General features: G+C 37.5%; 1 protein-coding gene across 10 annotated transcripts in view; it reads left to right on the top strand.

Moving 5' to 3' along the window:
* ARHGAP24 (Rho GTPase activating protein 24) overlaps window positions 1–23,743 on the top strand; it is a 661,374-nt gene that overhangs the window by 581,012 nt on the left and 56,619 nt on the right. For 9 of the 10 annotated variants that reach the window (XM_019829276.3, XM_003985210.4, XM_019829275.3 and 6 more), the window contains one exon: window positions 8,588–8,710. In XM_019829276.3, coding sequence (XP_019684835.1) covers window positions 8,588–8,710 — 123 coding nt within the window. Of the gene's footprint in view, window positions 1–8,587; window positions 8,711–15,054; window positions 16,062–23,743 lie in introns of those variants that run through there. The other variant, XM_019829277.3, reaches the window with a different exon arrangement.

Below are 23,743 nucleotides of genomic sequence, written 5' to 3'. Positions count from 1 at the left end.
GCTTTAAAGCTTAGTACTTTGTAGCTGAATGGGTGTCACTGAAAAAATAAGATATAGATATAAGCTAACAGGAAGACTGGCTAAAATACGTAAATTCTAAAATTTACAGTCTCTGCCTGTTAAAGCAAACTGTCAGGGTGCCTGGGTGGCTCAGTTGGTTAAGCGTCCAACTTTGGCTCAGGCCATGATCTCAGAGTTGGTGGGTTTGAGCCCTGCATTGGGCTCTGTGCTGACAGCTCAGAGCCTGGAGCCTGCTTTGGATTCTGTGTCTCCTTCTCTCTATGCCCCTCCCCGACCTGTGCTCTGTCTGTCTGTCTGTCTGTCTCTCTCTCTGTCTGTCTCTCCTTCTCTCTCTGTCTCAAAAGTAAATAAACCTTATAAAAAATTATTAAAGCAAACTGTCTTACAAGAGTAGTGGTTCTCATGGTTTATGATACATTAGAATCACCTGGCAAGTTTCTGCATCTTACAGCAAGGATTGCAGGTCCCACCACTGCAGTCTCTGATTCAGTTAATTTGAGCTTGGGTCTAAGAATTTGCATTTCTAACAAGTACCTTCCTACCTTCCTGGACATATACACTGTAGTATCATCACACTTTGAGAGATTCTGCAGTAGAGGGTTTATTTACATGTTCATGGGGAGTATAATGTTCAATATAATTCCAAAATATTTCTCCTAAATTTTCCAATATTCGACTCATCATGTGTGCTGTGTATTAAGGGACCTCCTAATAGACCAATAATTTTAATTTTAGATTTATTTAAGCCAGTAAATTCTCTGCCTTGCTTCTTTGACTATGAATGACGTTCCATTTGCTACAAATGGGTGATTATTGACTGGGGTCTTGCTTTCCTTTATGATTCCATTCTGTATCATCATTGTTGGAGTAACACTGATCTAAATATACATGACATTTACTCTACCTGCCTGCTTTCTATGTCAATCAGGTGAAATTTTGAATTCAATGATCTCTTAAACTAGCCAAGCTAAATTAGAAGAGGACACAAACTCTAGAAGCCTTGGCTCTGCCAGGGAAATATTCTATCTATTTCTTGGAAATTTCAATTAGAACTTAGCTAGATGATGAGAAGGAAGTGGCTAGATTCTGAGCCTTTGACATAAGTGAAAGCTAAAATATATTGTTGGACTTAAATTGAGATTCTATTCCAGATCCAGTACAATTTGGAAGACAAATATCCAAAATGTAATAAGTTATATCATGTTTATACTTAATGTACTTAGCACAAATAGAAGGTATTTCGAAAGGATGGATCCAAGAATGTAAAAATTAGTGGAAATATAATTATGCCCATTTGAAGTTTTACAATTTTCATTCGCTATTTAAAAGTAAATTGATCACAGTTGTACTTCTAAGGACATGATCAATATGAAAATCAATAGTTACTTAAAAAATAAATCAATAGTTACTTTCCTATAAAAGGATTTTTCTTTACAAATATATTCAGAATATTTTTTTTTCAAAAATAAGCTAGCCTTCTGTATTTTAAAGGATTCAAATTATGTTTCATTTACTGAAAAAGTTAGAATCAAGATTATTATACACGGAAATAAAAATAACAGCATAGCATCCCATGTCCCAAACATGACTGGTATTATTCATTCAATTAACTCACAATAATACCAGGAGGCAGGTGCTGCTAGCACCCTCAGTTAAACATGAGGGATTTCACAGCTAATCAATGGCTAATTTGAACTTGATGAGTCTGGCTTCAGTGTCAGACTCTAACCTATTTTTAGTACTTCTTGAATGACATGTCCTTGTAGGAACTATTTGTTTTTGCAGTTTGATCCAGCTAGCACTTTGGTCTAATATTCACATTTGCTGACACTTTTTATTGTGAGGTTTGAGGAAAGGCAAGTCAGAAGAAACTTGTACAGTATAAAATGTTTATGTCAATGCTTTCTATATCTGTAGCCAAATAGACAAACTTCCAGCAAACTATTTCTAAACTTAATGATTAAAAATCTACCATAAACAATAAATACTAACCAATCTATAATTGGTTTAAATAGTATGCATTTCTAGTTGCTTTCATCTTAAACATAAGTTAGCTATATACATAATGTGGTGTGATTCTTACAATGAGATTATGACCTAGTAAGGATGATATAAGAAATATGTAAAACAGTATTATAAAGTACTCGTGAGATTAAAATGTAGCATTAATTTTATTATAATGCAAGATAACATTTAGTAATGTGTTTGCTGTATGGTAGTGACTACACACTACAAATAAAATGATGGTTATTTCTACTGGGCCCTTAATTAATTCTCATTTTATGATTTAGGGGTTTTAAAATATTCAAGATCTCATTAGAGAGTAATGCAACTTTGCTGTTGACAATATGCATTGAAATTTTGCCCTTCTAATACTTAAGAAATTAACCTCTCAGGAAGAAATACTTGGAAAAAAAACTTGACTAGCAAAGCCTATCAAAACTCTTATTCTTCAGATAACAACGTCTCTATTATACACAAAACAATATGAAAAAATAAAGATGATATTTATTGTGAGACCAATTTGTTTTCTGGCCTTATTTTGTAAACTATATGCTGCTTTATTATTTTTGTTGTTATTTATTAAGAAATGATGGCATCCATAGAAGCCTATAATTTGTAGTTTATACTTTACATAACTTTGGTTGATTTGCAAATATCAGTCTCCATAAAAGGGAAGAAATGTTTTCCCATCTTAGTAATTTTCCACTGATATCCTTCAGAATTTACTTTATGTCTTGCAATTTATCATTAGAGTTCTACTGCCAATAAAGACCCAAACTAAGTTTTGAGAAAAGTAATGCTTTAAAAAAGTAAAATAAAACCTTACAATTGTGTGAGTGGAAATTAGTAACCCTAACTAGAATATAAAATATTTTCATGTAAGCTAATAAAATAAATAGTATAATATGCCTCGTTTTGACCTGATTTACAATTAGGAGTGAGGAAACATTTTGCTCCTGAAATTATTAACAGTATCAGAGGTGTTCACTGAAATGTCCTCGGGTCTGTACCATGAGCTATGCTTGGAAAGGAACCCAAATGTCTATACCACAGTTTCCCTTGAGCAACTTGATTTAAAATTTAAATATGAGGAAATAATTTACTGTATATATTTAAACGTTTTTTTACTCAAGTTGACATACATATAAATACTTTGCTTCTGAATAATTGTTTTGCTTTTTAGTTCATAATTTGGACAAGTACAAGTATTTTTCTCTAAGGAAAAATAACAAAAATCTACATTGGCAACTATTTTGGAAAGTCCCACACAATAAATTCAGAAAAATAATTTTTTTAATATATTTTTTAATAAAGGTAATGCACAGGGGCACCTGGGTGGCTCAGCAGGTTAAGCGTCAGCTCAGGTCATGATCTCGCAGTCTGTGAGTTCCAGCCCCACCTTGGTCTCTGTGCTGACAGCTTGGAGCCTGGAGCCTCGTTTGGATTCTGTGTGTCCCTCTCTCTCTCTACTCCTCCCCCATTCACACTCTGTCTAAAAAATGAATAAATGTTAAAAAAAAAAAAACTTTTTTTAAAGAAAGGTAATACACATAATAGTAGTAGTCTTGTTTTCACTGAGAAAATCCTAGTGACATTAAGTGGTCTGTGCTCTGAGCAGCACTGGCCACCTGTCCCAAATCTTCCTTTGGGGATGTACTCAAGGACCAGTATCTGGGAAAAGAGGAATATGAGGTTATAAGTAAATTGAGAACTCAAGTGAGCACTCTTAAGCATTACTGGGTGACAATTAGTGACAATTACCTTTCAGCTCACCTTGGCTTTTTATGGATTAGTACTTTCATGACCATTTCATTCTGATCATTTGCTCTTTTCAATAATGTTTTTTTCTCATGTAAAATAATACCTGATAGAATATCTGGACTAATGCATGAAACAACACATGGTTGAGCATCTGGAAGATGCAGAAAGGTACAAAAAAAGAGCAAAGAAATTCCCAATCCTATCATTCAGAGATAACCATTGGCAAAATTACTGTGTATTTCTATGTAGTATCTCATTTATCTAGCTTTCCTTCTATATGAAAATTGAGATATCACATGTAAAAATGTGTATATTTCCTTTTGTATAATAAAAACTCATATCAAAATCCCATTTTAGTGGCTGCATCATAAGGAACATTATCCATATTCCTATAAACAATGAACATATATATTTTGACATATCATTTCCAATATTTCTCTCAAAATTAAAAAAAATTCTATGCAGGGGTGCCTGCCTGGCTAGTCAATAGAGCATGTGACTCTTGATCTCAGGGTTGTAAGTTTAAGCTCCACATTAGGTGTAGAGATTACTTACAAATAAAATATTTTTTAAATTCTATGCAAAATTATTCATAAATATTATCTCTTAAATTATTATTTTATAATTATTAGAGGAATCAAACTTTTCATATAGTCAATGGAATTGTACCTCTTTTTTAAATTAACTATACATTTACCTTATTGTAGATTTCTTGAACCTACCTTTTAATTTTAAATTAAGCTTTTTCTTAGCCTATTAAATTCATTAAGCTTTTTTTAATCTACCTTTTAATTTTTGCGAAAGTTAATTATGTCAAGTATTTATTTTATTTCAGAAAACCTATTTTATTTCTGGAGAAGAAAGATTTATATCAAATGCAAATATACAGAAGACCCCCAAAAATGCACATGTATTTTCAATTATATATAAAGGAGTAAAATTGAATGATGTGACCTGCTCAGTTAACTTAAAATCACAAATGCTGAAAGTGTTAACACTAGCACCAAGGCATTATTACCTTCCCAAGCTAATATCTAAAGGTGTGAACAATTTCCTGAAACATATGTCCTATAAAAATATGTGCAAATCTAAAGTAGTATTAAAAATTAAAAATAAAGCTGCACAGATATTTATTAAATTAAATATTAATTAAATTAAATTAAAAATGGAAGCATTTTATTAAAATGGAATTTTAATAAAGCAGAATTAAAAATGGAAGGCATACACTGACTTTAATAGGTATCATATCACATACACATACACATAGACACATAGGGATTGAAGATAACGATGACCCTGTCGCTCCAGTGATAATTAGATCTCAAGACTGCTTTTTAAAATTTCACCTTTTTAAAGAATTTTAGGTCCACAAATGGTTAAATGGAACATGAAGCCCTATAAAGGATTCACAAAGAGAGTGAAACTTGATTCACATGGTTGAAAGTCAATATTGAGTTTATTTATTTATCAAATGATATATCATTAAGTTGTTTTTGAGCCCCTTCAATTGCAAGGTACAGTACCCGCCCTTAGAACTGATGGGTTTTGAATGAGAACTGATGGCATCTCTAGTTGGAAATCACGTATTTTCAGTAGAGTGTCTAGTTCATGTTTGTATAAATGTCTCCAATTGTTTTAATCACATTCATAGCAAAGAGTCTATATTTCCACCAAGACTGGTAAATAAAATTTTTAAAATATTTTCCCCTTGTCTTGTTAATACACTGAGGAATCAAGGTCCATATCCATGGGTGAAATTCACAGATGGGATTTCATATCTGTGATTGGCAGTCTAAATGAGACTCAGGGTCACGCATACAGCACCACTGGCAGAGATAGAGAATCAAATGAAAAGTCAGGGGATAATGGCCAGTTGCGCTTATCATTCTCTTTCTTCCCTGCTTTCAGGCAGAAACACACTCTAGTGGCTGTCACTCACTCATTACTAGGCTGTCTCTGCCTGGGCTGGGAGTGACACAGCAGGATATTGCCGCCAGAATTACTAAGCATCCCTTAGGCAAAGACAATAATTAAAATATTTTCATTTCACAATGGTAAATTTTTGGCTAGTACTATGGTATAAATGGGTAAGAACGCAAAATAAATTATTAGTACTGTGCTGTGTCAAATGAAGCCTATTTTTCTTTTGTCATTTAGTTTTTTCTGCTGCTTTTATGTTATACGGCCACATGCATATTAATGCTGGCATATTTACATATATGTACAGTATATAATTTTAATGTGCATTGTTATGTATCAAGTAAAGATAGCCTTTAAAATGATAACTATATGTATAATATATAATGACATCATATATATATGATGAGATATATATATATATATATATATATATATATATATATATATATATATAAAATTGACTAATTGTTTCCAAGCACCTGCTACACATAATATCTCTGGGGTCAAATTAAAGTTATTTTTTTTTAAGTTTATTTATTTTTGAGAGAGAGAGAGACAGAGACAGAGTGCGAGTGGGGGAGGGGCAGAGAGAGAGAGGGAGACAGAATCCGAAGCAGGCTCCAAGCTCTGAGCTGTCAGCAGTCAGCACAGAGCGAACGATGGTTGGGATGGTTGGCGGGGGGGGGGGGGGGGCTCCAAAACTATGAGCCGAACTGAAATCAGTCGCTTAACCGACTGAGCCACCCAGGTGCCCCTCTGAGGTGAAGTTAAATGTAATATGTTCTTTTTGCACTTGTAGGTGTAGTAGCCATTAAATGAGACTGAATTGGTGTTTGCAGCATTTCTCCTTTAGCCTAACACCGGGCTAATATTCTTACTTTATTTCATTGAATTCTCACAAAAATGTACTGTAACAGTATTTTTATAGCTAAATCATAATTAAAAACACTGAGTTTGCAAAAGTTATGTAATTTCCCAGAAATTAAGCAGCTAATATAAAATTACAGGTAGGTTTTCTGACTCCTGAACTGGCGCTTTTTCAGATACAAGTTACTTAAACTGATGACTGACCGAGGATAAACCTACAGGTGTAAGAGGGTTATTGTTTCCCAAACAGTGAGGTGTTCTTTATAATGTGAGAAGTTTAGTCTTATTTTTTCAGGAATTTTGTAAATGTTAAGAAACCACTTTGCTGTTGTTCCTCAGCCCCTCCTCCTACTTCCATCCAGTTGTATTAAAATGTACATCACCAATTTTAGTTGTTCGTCTGATAAGCTTAAAGTTATTTCACTTCTCTGACCTTTCGCCTGTTCTGTCATTCACATCAGTGGTAGAATAACTGTATTTCTCAACCTAGGACAGCTGTATAGAATTCAGAGGTTGCAGATTCAATGCCTACAACTTTCACAGCTATGTGCAAGTTGGGTTGGGTGGGAAAGAACAGTGAATGGTGAGCCTATTGTGAATTGGAGCATGCAAGCTCCTCATGAAGGTGTTCAGATCCACTTAGAAACCAAACAGCAAGGTTTCCATCAAACACAACACTTGCATATGAATCAATTCAACCCAAGGCTGCAAACCTACAACACTTAATGTTCACTTAGTGAATAGTTAAATATTCATAGATATTTGGAGCACCTTAGAAGTTAGTATAATACTAAAATATTTTCAGAATTCAGTTAAATGTTCCATTTCCTTAATTATTCCTTCCATGAACAACACTAATTATTTTCGAAGAAAATGAAGCAATATAGTTGCTGATACATGTCTTTAACCACAAGATAAGAAGAAAAATCATGCCTCAGGACCTCTTTCAGGGTCATATACGGTGATGCCTGTTTTGTCAATGAGAAAATTGAGTCACCAGGGAAATGTAAATGCTATAAAGCATCTCTAAGAAATTAAATCACATGCATCAGACGTCTGGCACTTCAAAGTTGATATTGGAGACTATAAAGGCTTAAAAGTATATGGGGGCGCTTGGGAGGCTCAGTCGGTTAAGCATCCGACTTCAGCTCAGGTCATGATCTCACAGTTCGTGGGTTCGAGCCCCGCGTCGGGCTCTGTGCTGACAGCTCGGAGCCTGGAACCTGCTTCATATTCTGTGTCTCCGTCTCTCTCTACCCCTCCCCTGTTCACACTCTGTCTCTGTCTCGAGAATAAATAAACATTAAAAAAAATTTTTTAAGTATATGGGTTGTTCTTTTGGAGGGTGAAATAAGAGAAACCATCAAGCTTTTGCATGGAGGCACCACTGGGGTTTCAAAGCTCACGCTTCGGCGTGAGGGCCATCTAGGGGTTTAATTTGTGGGCAGGCTTGTGTGTTCTTCTCTTTTCTTTGTTTGCCCACCCTGCAGGTGTGTTCTGGGAGCAGAACCTTATCTTTCAGGATGGAGGAATACAGGAGGACCTCTGGGTCAAAAGTTTTACATGTGGTTCTTTTCCCTTTCCTAGAGCTCCCCTGCTTACCCATGATGTCCTGGTGGCCTCACTGTGTGTGGACTAAGAAGTACTTAGACTGCTCAGCACTTGCTTCCAATGAATATCCAGACTCTGTGGATTATTTCTCCATCTTTCATTTTGCTTTGCCAATTCTCCTTGTTCAACAGTGCAGTGTGAATAGATTGGATTATAAGTTAATGCAGACTTATGGACCGTTGCTAGGACAAAAAGGCAGGCTTTGTTTGGGGAATGACACTTGTTCTCCAGTTTTCTCCTGGAAACATAAGAGCCTTTCCTTTTTAAGCAGATTTTTTTTTCATACTGAAGCCATGGTAAATATTTCCAATTGATTGGGTAGGCACAGTGTACATTTCAGGGACTCCTGCTGCTGATGAAGAAACTTCAGCCGAGCATACACTCATGTGTTACTGTCTTACAGGAGGCGATCGAGATCGGATGACAGCAAACCATGAGAGCTACCTCCTTATGGCGAGCACCCAGAATGATATGGAAGACTGGGTTAAGTCCATCCGTAGAGTCATATGGGGACCTTTTGGTGGAGGTGAGTATACATAGAATCATGGAAAAACAGAAAGGTCAGCCAAACCTGTTCATCCTTTCTCTGCTCCCAGTTGATGTTATTATCAGCTCCTATTTTCAAATGGATGAGTGTTAAAATAAATAGTAAATTATACCATATTATTGTTAAGGTATATATGTAAGTAACTCCCAGAAGTTAAATTTAGATCAAATATCAATAACTGATCTTTTTCTATGAATATCTTGAATTATAAAAAGGGATGATACGTTTTTTTTTTAATTTTTCCATTTCACTAACAATAAATAGTTATGGGAATGATACTATAATATAGATTAGTTAAGACCCTGCAGATATGGGGCAAAGCATTTTTGACTAGGATCTTTGGAAGGGATCGTAGCCCCAAGATGCGCAGCGATATCAAAGAAGAATAGCAATACTCTAGATGATAATCCACTGATTACTAGATTAAAAAAAAATGCTTTGTGATCTGACAAGTGTTTGTGGATTTGATAAGTTTTTAAAAATCTTAGTTAATATAGTTTTGAGAATGTGCCATGTGAAGAATAAACTAACTGGTGCTGTAAATAGAACTAAAAGGAGGAAGAAAGGGTAAAAGAAATAATCTTTGTCTATCAAGGAATATAAAAGAGAGAAAATAGATAAGCAGATATGATGTAAACAGAAAAATTATTTAAAGTAAAAATTCAGTACTGGAAACCAAATCAAGAAGAACTCAAAAAAATTTATCTATAGCCAACATGCACTTCCCAAAATGTAAAGCCTAATTATTTTATGTGGATGTAGCTAAAATAAATCATATTAAATCAAATTCATATTTAGCAAACCGATTATAATTCTAATATTTATTTTATATTCTCTTTTGTGTATTGGCAGCACCCTGAATTCAGAAGTGATTCTTTTTTCCCTTAATATATTAGATACTTCTTAGGCTGACTCCCCATTCTACATTTTAGAATAACTTCAAAGGTGTACTTTAAAAAGTTGGAAAGTGTGGTTTTACCAGGTGAATGATACATGTCTGGAAATTGTCTGTTTTCTAACAGTGTCTTCTGTTGGGCAAGGGGGAGGTTCCTAACCAGGACAACTATTCATCCCAGTTTGCCTGGTAACGGTCTGGTTTACAACTGTTGTCCCAAGATAATTATTGATAGGGCTGTTTTTCATTTTCTTGATGTCCTAGTTTGGGTGGCAACTTATATGGTCACCCTATTCATATACTAAAATGGCTAGTAAATGACTGTGTAAAGCATTTGAAAAGTCCTGTGGGATGAGACCCCCCATTCCCCCCCCCCGGCTACAACATTAGTGGCTCATGATTATTATTGAGAGGTGTACTCAGTCCTCAGTCACTGTCATTTCTAAAGGCTCTCTTCCCTCTGCTATCAAATTTCTGGGGCTTCTGAGTTAAGGGAGTCCCTTAATATCTGCTGAAGGAGGTATTTTTGCTCAGGGATTATATCCATCAAGTGTGCTATTCTCTCCCTTTCTTCCTCGTCCATCTGTCCCTTTCTTAAGAGAAATGAATGAGATCCAATTAGCCTTATCAAATCAGTGGCCACTGGAGTTCCCACCAGCCCAGGAGTCCCAGAAGTTATCCCAGGGGGACTAGACAACAGCTCTGAGCTTTATGTAAGTCTTCAAATTTATGAACTTGGAAGGGATGCTCTAGTGGTTGATAGGTTTATATATACAGTCGTCCCCTTCATCTGCAGTTTCACTTTCCATGGTTTTTAGTTATTCATGGTCTACCACTGTCCAGAAGCAGATAATACTCCTTCTGACCTATTGTCAGAAGGTCAATAGTAGCCTAATAGTGTGTCACAGTACATATGTCATTCACCCCACTTCATCTTATCACATAGGCATTTTACCATCTCACATCATCACAAGAAGGGTGCGTACAGTACAAGATATTTTGAGAGGAAGCAACCACCTTTATTACAGTATTGTTATAATTATTCTATTTTATTGTTAATTATTATTTTTAATCTCTCACTGTGCTCAATTTTTAAATCAAACTTTATCATGAGTATGTATCTATAGTAAATAACATAGCATGTGTAAAGTTCAGGCATCCATCCACTGGGAGTCTTGGAACATGTTTCACACGGATAACAAGGGACTACTGTACATTATCCTATGGAATGAGCTTCAGGGATTTCATAAGTGCTTGATTGAAATTTACTTGTAACGACCTATATTTTAGCATAGAACACTTACCATAGAAACAATGCTCCTATAAAAAAATTTCTACCCTTTTTGTTTAACTGAAGAGTGTTATGAGATTGCAAGACAAGCTTTTAAAGTACTCATTTACTTTACAATAAATCCTTTGTGATTTAACTGAACATTAGAATTTTTAAAAGTTAATACAGAATATAGAACCAAACTGAATATTGACATTGATAAAAGATCACAACTGTCACCTATAATCTAGGGTTTCAAATGTTTGTATTAACATACCCCCTCCTTGCTCTTTGATTGAATTTTAAAGAAATATTAAAAATTTGAGTTTCAAACACATTTATATAACTGGAAACTCTTTTATCTATCTTATCTATTAGGAGTCCACTTAACATTTCATTGAAAATATGAAAATGTTTTTTACTGGTAAAGAATATTTTAAAACCACTGTTTTAGTTCAATGCCACATTCTGTGGATTAGGTCATTGGGACCCAGGTAGGGTGAGTAACTTGACAAATGTCAGCCACACTATGAATAACAGAACTGGGAAGACAACCCATGGCCTCTGGCTTGTGGGCTTCCTCCTGCTTTCTTGTGCAATAGTGTGACCTATTACCTTTACTGTGGGATTAACAAACCCACAATCACAAGCCCATGCCTTTCTGATAATAAAACTTGTACTGGTACTTACTGGTACATGAAAACAAAACAAAAAAAAATAAAATAGTAATAATTAAAATAAATATGTTTTTTCAAGTCCTTCAAAAATACCTGAATTGATATCACCAAGAAAGTGAAAATGTAACCAGCAGATTGTGAGGAGGTATTTCCGGATCATATATCTAATAATGAACTTGGATCCAGAACTTATAATGAACTCTTACAACTCAGTATTAAAGAGAAATTAAAAATTGGAATCAGTTTGACTCCATTAAAAGATGGGCAAAGAATCTGAATAAACATTTCTCCAAGGAAAACATGCAAACGGCCAAAAAGCACATGAAAAAATGCTCAGAGTCATTAGTCATCTGGGAAATGCAAACCAAAATCACAATGAGATAACACTTAATGCCCACTAAGATGGCTAGAGTCAAAAAGTCCAATAATAAGTATCGATGAGGATGTGAAGAAATCAAATTGCTCCTATGTTGCTAATTGGACTGTAAAATGGTACAGGTGCTTTGGAAAAGAGTCTGGCAGTTCCTCAATCAATTAAATGCAGAAGTATCATATGACCAGCACCCCTCGATAGATATATACTCAAGAGAAATGAAAACATATGTCCACACAGAAGCTTGTACATGAATATTTACAGCAACATTATTGCTAACAGCCAAAAAGTGGGAACACCCAAACGTCCACCAGGGATTATTATGCAGCCATTAAAAAAGGAATAAGGTACTAATACATGCTACAATGTGAATAAACCTTGAAAACATCATGCTAAGTAGAAGAAGCCAGTCACAAAAGGCTACATAGCATATGATTCTGTTCATATGAAAATACAGAACAGGGAAAGCGAGACACAGATCAATGGCACTTAGTGCTGGGATAGGAATGTTGGAGGGGATGGGTGATAGCCCAAGATGTGGGATCTCTTTTTGAGGTGATGAAAATATTCTAACACTGTTGATGGTTGTATATATCTGTGAATATGGTGGAAATCATTGAATTGTACACTTGAAATGGATAAATTCTATCATATGTGAATTATATTTCAAAAAAGCTGTTAAAAATATCCTCAACTGCTGTAATTGCCTTTCATAAGAAAATATATCTCTCCTCCCTAAGTTACGGAACCCAAGCCTGTTAATCCTGAACAAAGATTTCATAGATTCTAATCTCCCTCCCAACATTTAAATATTGCTATGGTCATTGATTAAATGGTATCTGTAAAGACATTTGGAAGGTGACGTATCACTCTGATTTATAATTTCTGTATACCACCTTTGGATACAATTTTTTTTTTTTGGGGGGGGGGACAGAGCGAGACAGAGCATGAACGGGGGAGGGGCAGAGAGAGAGGGAGACACAGAATCGGAAATAGGCTCCAGGCTCTGAGCCATCAGCCCAGAGCCCGACGCGGGGCTCAAACCCACAGACCGTGAGATCGTGACCTGGCTGAAGTCGGACACTTACCCGACTGCGCCACCCAGGCGCCCCTGGATACATTTTTAATGTGTTTATTTTAAAAAGGGCATTGCATTACCTATACTGCCGTTTCACAACATGTGTTTTAAAAAGTTTTTCATGAGACACCTAAGCTTATTTTTGTTCAGGCTGCATAGATATGTAAAATATTCCCTTTTTACCATTACAATAATAAGACATTTTATTAAAAATAGGAGACACCCAAGGAGATTGCCAAACTTTCAATCTCTTAGAAATGAAAAACTATTATGTGAAAATCATGGCTTTGGAACTACAGGTCTTTTCTTTTTATTTAATAAAGAAAACCTAAAACAGATACTCAGATAAGAGAAGGGAACCAATGGAAATGGGAGTGAACATTCACTTAACCTAACCTGATAACAAAACTCAGTATTGAATCTAGATACTTCAGCTTTGTGTTATCTGCTTACAACCAATTGTAAACAGTTGCTTCCCCACTGATAACGCTGAGAGGCATATGGTTTCTGCCTAAAAGTTAAATCCAAAAGTTAGGATGTTGAAACATTTATTTAGCTTTGGGAAAGTTTAGGGGTTTTGTTTTGCTTGTTTACTTTTTTTACGGTTTTGTTGTTGTTGTTGTTGTTGTTTTGCAATTATTTTCCATTGTTTTGGGGGTAATATATATGGAAGTACCAAGCGCAGGATCTAGGAAGAGTGTGAATCCACTGAGTGTACATTAGGTCTGAGTGGTTTGCCTAAATTTAGCTACTAACAAAATTAGGTTCCTCCTGTATTTCTGTCTCTTTACAAAAAAAGTCGAGTCAGAGACCCATCGATGCAGTAAAAGTCCTGAATGTGAATAATCCACATGATGAATAACTGGCATGCAGTCAAGCAGGGGTTAATTAGGAGACAATGTGGTCTTGCCTCTGACATAGACAGCTGTGTGATCTTGGATAAGGGGTATTTACCCCGGACTTTCAGTTTCCTTGTTTGTGAAATAAGAAAATTGGACAAAACCATTTTAACTGCGATTCGTTCCAGCTCCAGAGTCCTGGGGTTACATGTGTTCCCTCCATGCCAGTACTCAGGTCAGTGAAGTTTGCGGCTGGCGAGGTGTTTCCCAGTCTGGCATTGTCACTGTCTTGTGTATACTGAGTTACACTGTGTGCTTCCTTATTTTTCTAGTAGCATGCAGTGACGCTGAAGGGAAAAACAAGTGTGAAACATAGGAAAGAAATAACTACTAATGATTCCTTCACTGACAAACCATAACCAATCTGGGCATGCTGGTCAGAGTAATGATTTTTCTAAAGGGAGTACCTTTGTAGTACCCTCAGTTTTGTAGTGTTCCTGTCAAATGGCTAGAAAGGCACGCAGAGACCTTTGGGGGTCAGTTGGGGTTAAAGCACTAGCATTCCACATCTGCTCATGGAACAGCCAGGTGGATGAATGATTAACTCAGTGAGTAAATTGTTCAGCGGATGGGATTGAGAGTCTGGGTAGACATGTGGTCTGGGGTGGAGAGGGTGCACGCCAAGAGCAGAGGAGAAAGTTGAAAACAGGATTGGTTTTCAAACTGTAACCAGAGAAATATATGTATGTATAAATATGTATAAACACACACACATGAGTTGAGTTGACTTGTTTTATGATAATTGTACCTGCAAGTTCTCTGTTACCAGATTGAGAATATTTTTCTATTTCAGACACACACGTACGTACCAGTACAGACACATATGTTTTAGTGATATGCACATTTAAATCAGCACTCACAAATAGATTCAGTCGGAAAATCTCTGAAAAAGTCTTGTATAGGAAGAGAATAAATGCAGGAAGGAGGGGGTGCAAGTTCACCCCCTTGGGGTTGGTTTGGTGCTGTTTGATTTCTGGAGGGGCTGAGGCAGCCAGCTCTCAAGGAGCTGCACAGACAAGGGCAGAGAAGTCAATACCAAGTCAGATGAAGAAGAAAGGGGTTCACAGGCTGTGTGGCATTCTCCCTCCTCCCCTCATACTGTTGTGACTGCACCTGCTGCATGTGACCAGCGGGCACTGAAGGCGGTCGCAGCCACGGTGACGGAGGCAGCCGAGGCTGTGCCAGCTCCCGCCCAGCCCTCATTCAGAAAAGGGGAGACGGAGCAGGAGGAGGGGGAGGAGAGGCTCCCTGCAGAGCTGCCTCCACCACGGATCCGAGGAGGCTGCTTGGAATGGGCACTCAACTGTCCTGACGTGGCGATTCCCTCGGGAGCCCTGGGAGTTTGAAGACAGACGGGAAAAGGGAGAAGCCTGCAGAGAGCATCAAAGGATGAGGGGTGCTGTAAAAGGAACAGGGGAGTCCTTTGAAAAGAACCTATCATGCACTGAAATGCTTTCTGGAGAAGGTGCCATTATTTGCTTCCCCTTTCGCTCAGATGAAAGGAGCCAGCAAGGACCGTCCTGAAGTATTCCTCAGGGGCCTTTTTGTCATTGTTCCTTTTATTCCCCTTGCACACGACTATTTGCTGACCTTTCCAGAGGAATCTCAGTCCCCTCAGTTCCAGCTGAGAAGACAGTTCTTAATAAAAAAAAATAAAACAAAAAACAAAAAACAAAAACAACAAAACAAAACAAAACAATTCCTGCTGTTTGAATGGAAGGTGCGGCTGGCTGCCGTTCTTTTTGCTGTGACATTTTGGAATGTCTGCAGAAACTTAAAGCAAAACACCCAAATCTTAAAGCTCCTTGGATTAGGCAAGAGAAAAGGAAGTTTTTGCCAAAAGAGAAGTAAATGAGAGGTGGTAACTTATCCCTGATCTGGGACCTGGACGATCAAAGCCTTCAAGTTCTAGGAATCAGCACTTCAGCCCTAACAAATAAACATGAGAAGGAGTGGCCGTGGGGTATCACACAGAGGCAGGTTTTAAAGGAAGCCTGGAACTGATTCAGAACTTCGGGCCTGTATGATGCCTGAAGACCGAAATACTGGGGGACGCCCCTCAGGTGCCTTAGCGTCAACTCCGTTCATTCCTAAAACTACATACAGAAGAATCAAACGGTGTTTTAGTTTTCGGAAAGGTAGGTAGATGATCTGTTAATGTCCATTTAAAAAATATGCAAATACTCTCTGGTGCTTTAAGGTCAGTTTATGTTCAGATAAAATGGGACTTTGAAAACCAAGAGCTTAGAACTGTACAGGAGTGATTTATCTGTGTCTCTGCTTGTCTATATTTGTTTTTCAAGGTTCGTATTGATCTGTTTATGACGGTGAATGGGCCAGATAGGTGGGGCTTAAAGAATGATAGTCCTATAGGGATCACCTTGACTGATGGAAAACCAAGCAAGCCTGCCTGGTCATTCTGAGAGGAGGGGCCAAGGCTACCATGGGCTGTTCTCAGCCCCAAACCAAGCAGCCATGTTGTTACTTCTTGAAATCGGTCCCTCTCAGGCCCTTGTTCTCTACTCCCATCACATTGCTTTGGTTCTGGCTGCCTGTGCTTGCCTCACCTCCCCTGCTGAGAAAATTTTGATAATCAGATGATCTGTAGTGACCCCTTTTCAGGAGCCTTTCAACCATATTGACTAACACTGATTAGAAATAGGAGTCACCTTGACTTTCCAAATATATCAAAAGGCAGCATTGGGAGAGGCCAAAGATAGGAGCTATCAGGTACAAGAAGTGGGAAAATATTTAACAATTTCTGATCAATAAAAGAGGCTAAGAATTTCAGAATTGATTTGTGCAGAGGGAGTTAAAGAGTACTCATACGTAAAATAAAATGCTTTTAGAAAATATTTCTGCATCAAAATAGTTTTAAATGACTTTTTGCTTTAAAAGTGGAATAATTAAATGAGGTGATTATTTAAACTGAAATAGGTAATTATAATTTAATGTCATATATAGTAAGCTAATAATTTAATCAGGAGCAGACATGAGTAACATCTAAAGTTCTTTCTCCCTTTTTTCTTTGATCTGCTACCTATTAACCCTTTCTACTTACCAACCAACAAAAGAGAGAAGAAAACAAAGTAAGAAAAAAACCCTTGTATAAAGCAAAATATAGCAGGAACTTTTATGATTAAACCTTGTTCTTTCTGAGTCCTTCCCTTTGAGCACTTGAGATCTGCCTATGATCATTATCATACATTATTAGCAAGGAATTCAGGTATTCATTTATATTCCTCTCTCATCCACAAAGGTAATTAAGGGAGAGATACTTGTCTCATATTTTATAGATCTATAGAGATTTCAAGGTTACTGTTAAGACAGAGAACTTGATAACAATAGAACTTGATAACAATAGACAGAGAACTTGATAACAATAGAAACTGAGAAAAGCTAGGGAGTAATTGCTTAAGGACATGTTCTCGGTTTCTAGCTCTTCCTGCTCTCAGCAACTAAATTGAGTTTCTCCAAACTCACAGAGAAAGTCTACTTTTCCAGCCTATTGCTGCTCATTTGTAACATGAGATGTTCTGGGGGCAATTAATATATCTTTGAAGCACATGGCAAGATGTTTTTGACCTTTCTCCACCTCCTCTCCAATAGTGGAGTATAGCCTATCTTCAGGGATCCTGACTAAGACTGCTGATCATGCCCTCTTCCCAACAAGGGAAGGCATTGCCTGCAAAGAGAATCCCCATGGGCTGGCAAATGGCACCCACAGGAGTGGGTTCTATCTATCTGTCATCTCCTGTGGGTTAATTTTAAACTGTTGTCCTTTTCTATGCAAAGTCTTAGTAACCTGAGGAATGTTTAGCATGTGAGTCAAGGATTAACAGATTTCTAATTTACAAAACTGTATTCTGGTTTCTGTCAGAACCATAAAGGAGGGGAGGAACAGGAAGCATCAAGCCGTTTTAAGTTTCCTTCCCTTTTAGCCAGAGCCAGCGGCACACCAGCCTCTTGTTCCCTGGCTGCAGGACGACAATTATGCAGAGAGGCTCTGGGAGAGAAGCTGCTTCTGTGTGTGCAGCACTAATCACTCCAGCCTGCAGTGGCGTGACTCACTGGGGGGGGGGGGGGGGGGGGGGGGTTGGGGAAAGGAGGGGAGGGAGGGGTTTACATCTTTGTTTAAGGTCCTGCATGGAAAAGAATGAACTTTTCTTTCAATCCTGGGTCCCTAAACCATGCTACCTTAAGAAGAGAGTGTTCTTTTGTGCTTTGTTTAATCCCCTGGGCACTCAAGTAGTTGGAGAAGTGGACCTGTTTCTGCGTTCCTCAACCAAGCCTGTTGGAGAGCATCAGCTTAAGTTATTTCAATGAAAGTAAAAGGGGGAGTGCATGATTCATGGAAAAGCACCCAGAAGCAAAGAATGCTGATGTGTCTGCTTTTCCTGATCCACATTTAAAGCATATTTTTTTTTACCGTTGTCAGGGGTAAGCCAACAGCAGAGAAGACTCGCAGCTTTAGAAATGCCCTTGAATGAAGTGTGGAGTTGAGTTAAAGTTTCCAGAGGCCTGGTGATAATGGAGCCTGCATGCTGGGCAGGCTGTAACTAAATTCTCAAGGTTGCTTTCTCTTCCAGACCCCTTTGGTCCCTTACTGTCCTTTTCATCTCTCCATTTCTTTGTCTGGGTACTAATAAAGATCACTGAAAATGCTTTCCCAGTGGTTTTAAAAATGTAGGAACTGATAAACATCTATTAGGCAGGATGCTGGGGGGATAGCAGTGCTTTGGATTTATGTTCTGGAGAGATAATGGTTACAATGTATTTTTATCCTGTCGATTTTGAAACTATGTATGTAATTTTTTTTTTACCTCTGTAAGACTAATGTGTGATATGCAAAGCAGCGTAAGCAACCTTTTGATTACCGACTACTTTGGTTCCTGAATGTCAGTGTTAATTTCTAGTCACAATAGGGCAGCTAGCTAGTTTAAGGATGTTATGCTCATGGGACACACTGAAAGAAACTCTAACTATATCTTGTTTTTGTTTGTGTGTTTGACTTCCTGAGTTGCTCTGTCTTAGAGATAAGTTATCATTAATTATCTAGAGCTTTCCCCTACACCGTAACCAGTCACTGGTCATGAAACTGTTGCTTCTTCCTTCTTCATAGACTTCCAGCTCCTTTTATGTTTCCATCATCTGAGTTCTCTGTGCCTTTATTGCTTCATGCACACTACTTACTTCAACCTAAGAAGTGGCTCTTCAAGACAGCATCCATCCTCACTTGTTTCCAACCTAATGTTCTTCACAAATTCCTACAACACACAGGCTATTTGTAAAGCATTGACCAGTTGGTATTCCTGAAATAGAGCAGGAGAAGACAGAGAGAAAATTCCAGGCAGGCTCTGCACTGATAGTGCACAGCCTGATGCAGGGCTTGAACTCATGAACCATGAGATCATGACCTGAGCCGAGACCAAGAGTCAGACACTTAACCAACTAAGGCACCCAGGCACCCCTCAAACATTTTGATGAGTCCCTATTGCTCCCAGGAGGAACTCCTGTTTCGTGTAATTATCAAGGCCTTATAACCACATCCATCTATTCCCTGGAGAATAAACTCCCAATTCCCCAGACTGTCCCACTCTTTCTTCCTAAACATATATCCTGTGCCAGGCCTTTGCTTTTTTTTCATTATACTATGACACTCTCTCTCTCTGCTGTCTGTTCAAACTTTGTACTTCCTTCTAGACATTGCTGGGTCTTATTTCTTCATCAAGCCTTCTTTATTGACCCAAGCCTTCTGTGTAGCCCGTATATTTCTTAAATGCTGCCACCTGACTGCCTTATCTTCCTAGCCATCTTGAAGTGCTTTATACACATTTAGGGGTGCCTGGGTGGCTCAGTCAGTTAAGCATCCAACTCTTGATTTCAGCTCAGGTCATGATCTCACAGTTCGTGGGTTTGAGCCTGCATCAGGCTCTGTGCTGATATCATGGACCCTGCTTGAGATTCTCTCTCTCTGCCCCTCCCCTGCTTGTGCTCTCGTTCTCTCAAAATAATAAATAAGTGAATATTTTTTTAAAGTGCTTTATACACATTAGTGGTAAAAGATAGATGATAAATAGATGATAGAGATAGAGATAGATGGAGATAGAGCTACACATAGACGTAGACATAGACATAGATTTGTTTACTTCTTCCCAGAGTAAAGAATGGCAATAGGCCTATTCAATTAAGGATTCAAGGTTTCTTGCAAATTGGTGAAGTACAGTATTATTATGTATCTTTTCCTACAGGTCCATGAGCAATAATGAATTAAAATAGGCTGTCTTTGTCATGGTTATGAATAAAACCAACATTTTCTTTGAAGTTTATTGTATGTTGTATATATTGTAATCTCATTTATGGAAATTGATTTGTCCAAGAGAATGCTGCTATCTAAATCTGTATAATTTTAAATGGTGCTATGAATGAGTTAGCTCATTAATTCATAATATCAAAATTTTATGGAGCATGTACCAAGTTATTCTGGAGTTGAGTAGGCAAAAAGCTTGCCTTGAATCTATGAGTTCACATACTCCTTGGAGATAAAGGAACATAAATAATTACTCTGTGATAAGCACTACAACAAATTATACATAAAGGCTGAGGAGTTCATGAACAAAAGACTGACCATGGTCTTATCTGGAATGGCAGTGATTCATCTGTACTATATAAAATCAGATTTAATAATTTAGATAGAAATCAGATTGAGACATTTTCTCCATATTATCCTAAGAGAGTGGTCAGTATGCCTATGGGGAAAAAAAATGACTACATTGAATTAATGTAACATAGTGTAAAAGGAAGACTTTTAGAATGGTACAGACCTGTGTTTGTATCCCTAGACCTGCCACTTTTTAGATGTGTGTCCTCAGGTCACCTAGCATCTCTGAATCAGTTTGTAGAAGGGAAGTCTCCTTGCAGAATACGTGTGAGTGGTCAAATAAGAAAATACATGTAAATTGCATGTCTTGGTCTACTGGTGTGAGATCTAGGCCACTGGGCCACTATGCTGACATTATTACACTTAGGTTTTCTAAGTCTTTCTTTTTCCCCTTCCTTCTCCACTCTGACTACAAAAAGAGTCATGATTCTATGGGACACCTGGGTGGCTCAGTTGGTTAATCATTCGACTTCAGCTTAGGTCATGATCTGAGGATTTGTGAGTTCGAGCCCCACATCAGGCTCTATGCTGACAGCTCAGAGCCTGGAACCTGCTTTGGATTCTGTGTCTCCCTATCTCTCTGTCCCTCCCCTGCTAACGCTCTGTCTCTGTCTCTCAAAAATGAATAAATGTTAACAAAATTTTTAAAAAATTGTACCAAACATTCGCTGGTTATTATAGACTCAGACCTCCTTGGATTACAAGTTTACTATCCATATAAGATTTTTTGGTTACTTAGAAAGTGTTGACGACAGACTGAAGTAAACTTTGGCTCTTTGTTTCTTAGTTCTGGACTAAATTGGATGTCTTTTATTTTGATTGTGTATAAATGACTTACCTCATTAATTCATAATATCAAAATTTTATGGAGCATGTACCAAGTGATTCTGGAGTTGAGTAGGCAGAGTTGTGTGTCCCCTCTAAATTCCTGTGTTGAAAACCAAATGCCTAAGGTGATGGTATTAGGAAGTGATTTGGTCATGAGAGTGGAACTCTTATGAATAGGATCAGTGCCTTGCTTGGTAAAAGGGCTCCAGAGAGCTCTTTCGCTCCTTCCTATGATGTCACTTGAGAATGCAACCAGAAATGGATAGTTTGCAGCCCAGAAGAGGGCTGTCCCCAGAACCCAACTGTATTGGTCTGGTCTCAGACTTCCAGCCTCCAGAACTGTGAGAAATAAATTTCGGTTGTGTAAAAACTACTCAGACAGTGTATAAGCTACTGACTGTTCTGTAACAGCAGCCTGACTGCACTAAGACACACAGACAAACTCTCTTGTTTATGTCCCTGGAACTTAATACCAAAGTGGGTAAGGATTGAAGGCTCCATAAATGTCTGTGAAATTAATGTGTGCATTAAAACAAAACACTTGCTCAGTGATGGAAATGAGTGAATAATTCCAATGTAAAATGACATTCATCAGTAATTCTCAGGCTGTGGCACTGATATCTATAAAATCCTGAAAACAAAACAAAACAAAAAAGTGCTGATGAAAAGCCAGAAGTTAAACAACTTTTCAGTTATTACTCAAATTCCCTGCTGTCAGTGATTTTTTTCCGATTTCCACCCTTTTCTTCCTAGAGATAATTAAGCCATATAGAGAATTTGCTTTTACTTATCCTTCTGCTTACTGCAATCCTGCTGCAGAATAAGTCTTGGTATCACCAGGTGTATAACAATTTTCATTTAAAAGTGAACATTCAACCATGATATATAAACAAATCAAAATAAAAGTCATTCAATTTAGTCCAGAACTGAGAAACAAAGACAGCCAAAGTTTACCTCAGTCTGTTGCCAATACCTTGTAAGTAATCAAAAAATCTTACATGGATAGAAAACTTGTAATCCAAGGAGGTCCGAATGTATAATAACCAGTGAATGTTTGGTAGAATATTGAGTCTTTTTGTAGTCAGAGTGGAGAAGGAAGGGAAAAAAGAAAGGTTTACAGAGTAAGTTTCCCTAGGCTGACTCATGATGGCAAAATCTACCTTCCATAAGGATGTCTGAAGATATGATAAGTTATATTGCATTTAGGAAACAGCTAATAGTCCAGCATGTTGTTTGTGAGCAAGCAGTAGAAATGAAGGTGGATATGGCCAGTGTCTGTCACACAGTGGGTGCTACCTAAACATTTGTTGATTGAAGGGTGGGTAAAGAAGCAGAGTTCAGATTGTGGAGACTTGGTATTTCATGAAAAAGGGTTTGGTTGGCCAATGGGCACCAAGGGAAGACATAAAGCAAAGAAATGTCATGATCCAATTTAAATGTTAGGAAGATCATCATGGCAGCACTTGCCTGAAATGAGTACACTGCTCTTCGAACTCAAGTAAGAAATATTAAAGATCTGGCCTAAAGTAGTGGCAGTGAGTTTGGAAGGGACCCATGTGGTGATTCAATTGGGATCAGGAAGGAAGGAGGAATCTAGGTTGACTCTCAGATGGAACTTCAAATGTTTGGGGGGATAACTGGAACTGAACACCAAAACCAGGATTATAGGAAATAGAGCAGATTTTCAAGAAAAGGTGACTTTGTTTAAGAAATTCTGAGTTTGGGGATGTTTTGAGATACCCATGTTGAGGTATCTCATGGGCACTTAGAAATCCAATGCTAAGGGTCACAAGAGCAGCCCAAATTGAGATACAAATCTGGGAATAATTGATAGACAGTGAGATTAAATGTCAAGCAAAGAAGTTGTGTCAAATAGAGAAAAATAGGGCTGAGGACAGAACCCAGAGGACAAATAGATTTATGATAAGTGTGTAGCAAGTAGCATAGTCAAGAAGGAGATTGGTAAGAGTATTCTGGAAGGCAAGAGTTATGTAACACATGAGAAGAATAAGAGAAGAGTGGCATTGACCATTTTAAAGGAAGTGAGGCATAAAGTAATATAAAAAATAAATTTGGCTTTCAGTGCTTTGGCAACTAGAAAGTTGTTGGTGACTATATAAAAAGCTCTTTTAGTAGAATGACAATGTCAGAGTCCAAATTGCAATAGGTTGGCAAAAAGATAGAAAGTGACGAAATGGAGCCAGAGTTACAACTTAACTGGGAATCAAGGAGCAAAAATAATAAATTATTGCAAGGTACAGAAGGTCCAAGAAGGTTTGACCTTGTGTTTGCCTATTCATTTTTAAGATGAGTGGAATTTGAATATATGTA

The sequence above is a fragment of the Felis catus genome, chromosome B1 (assembly GCF_018350175.1).
Source record: "Felis catus isolate Fca126 chromosome B1, F.catus_Fca126_mat1.0, whole genome shotgun sequence".
Classification (NCBI taxonomy): domain Eukaryota; kingdom Metazoa; phylum Chordata; class Mammalia; order Carnivora; family Felidae; genus Felis; species Felis catus.
The sequence above is the reverse complement of the archived record's forward strand: the minus strand, read 5'-3'. Positions and strand labels throughout refer to the sequence as shown.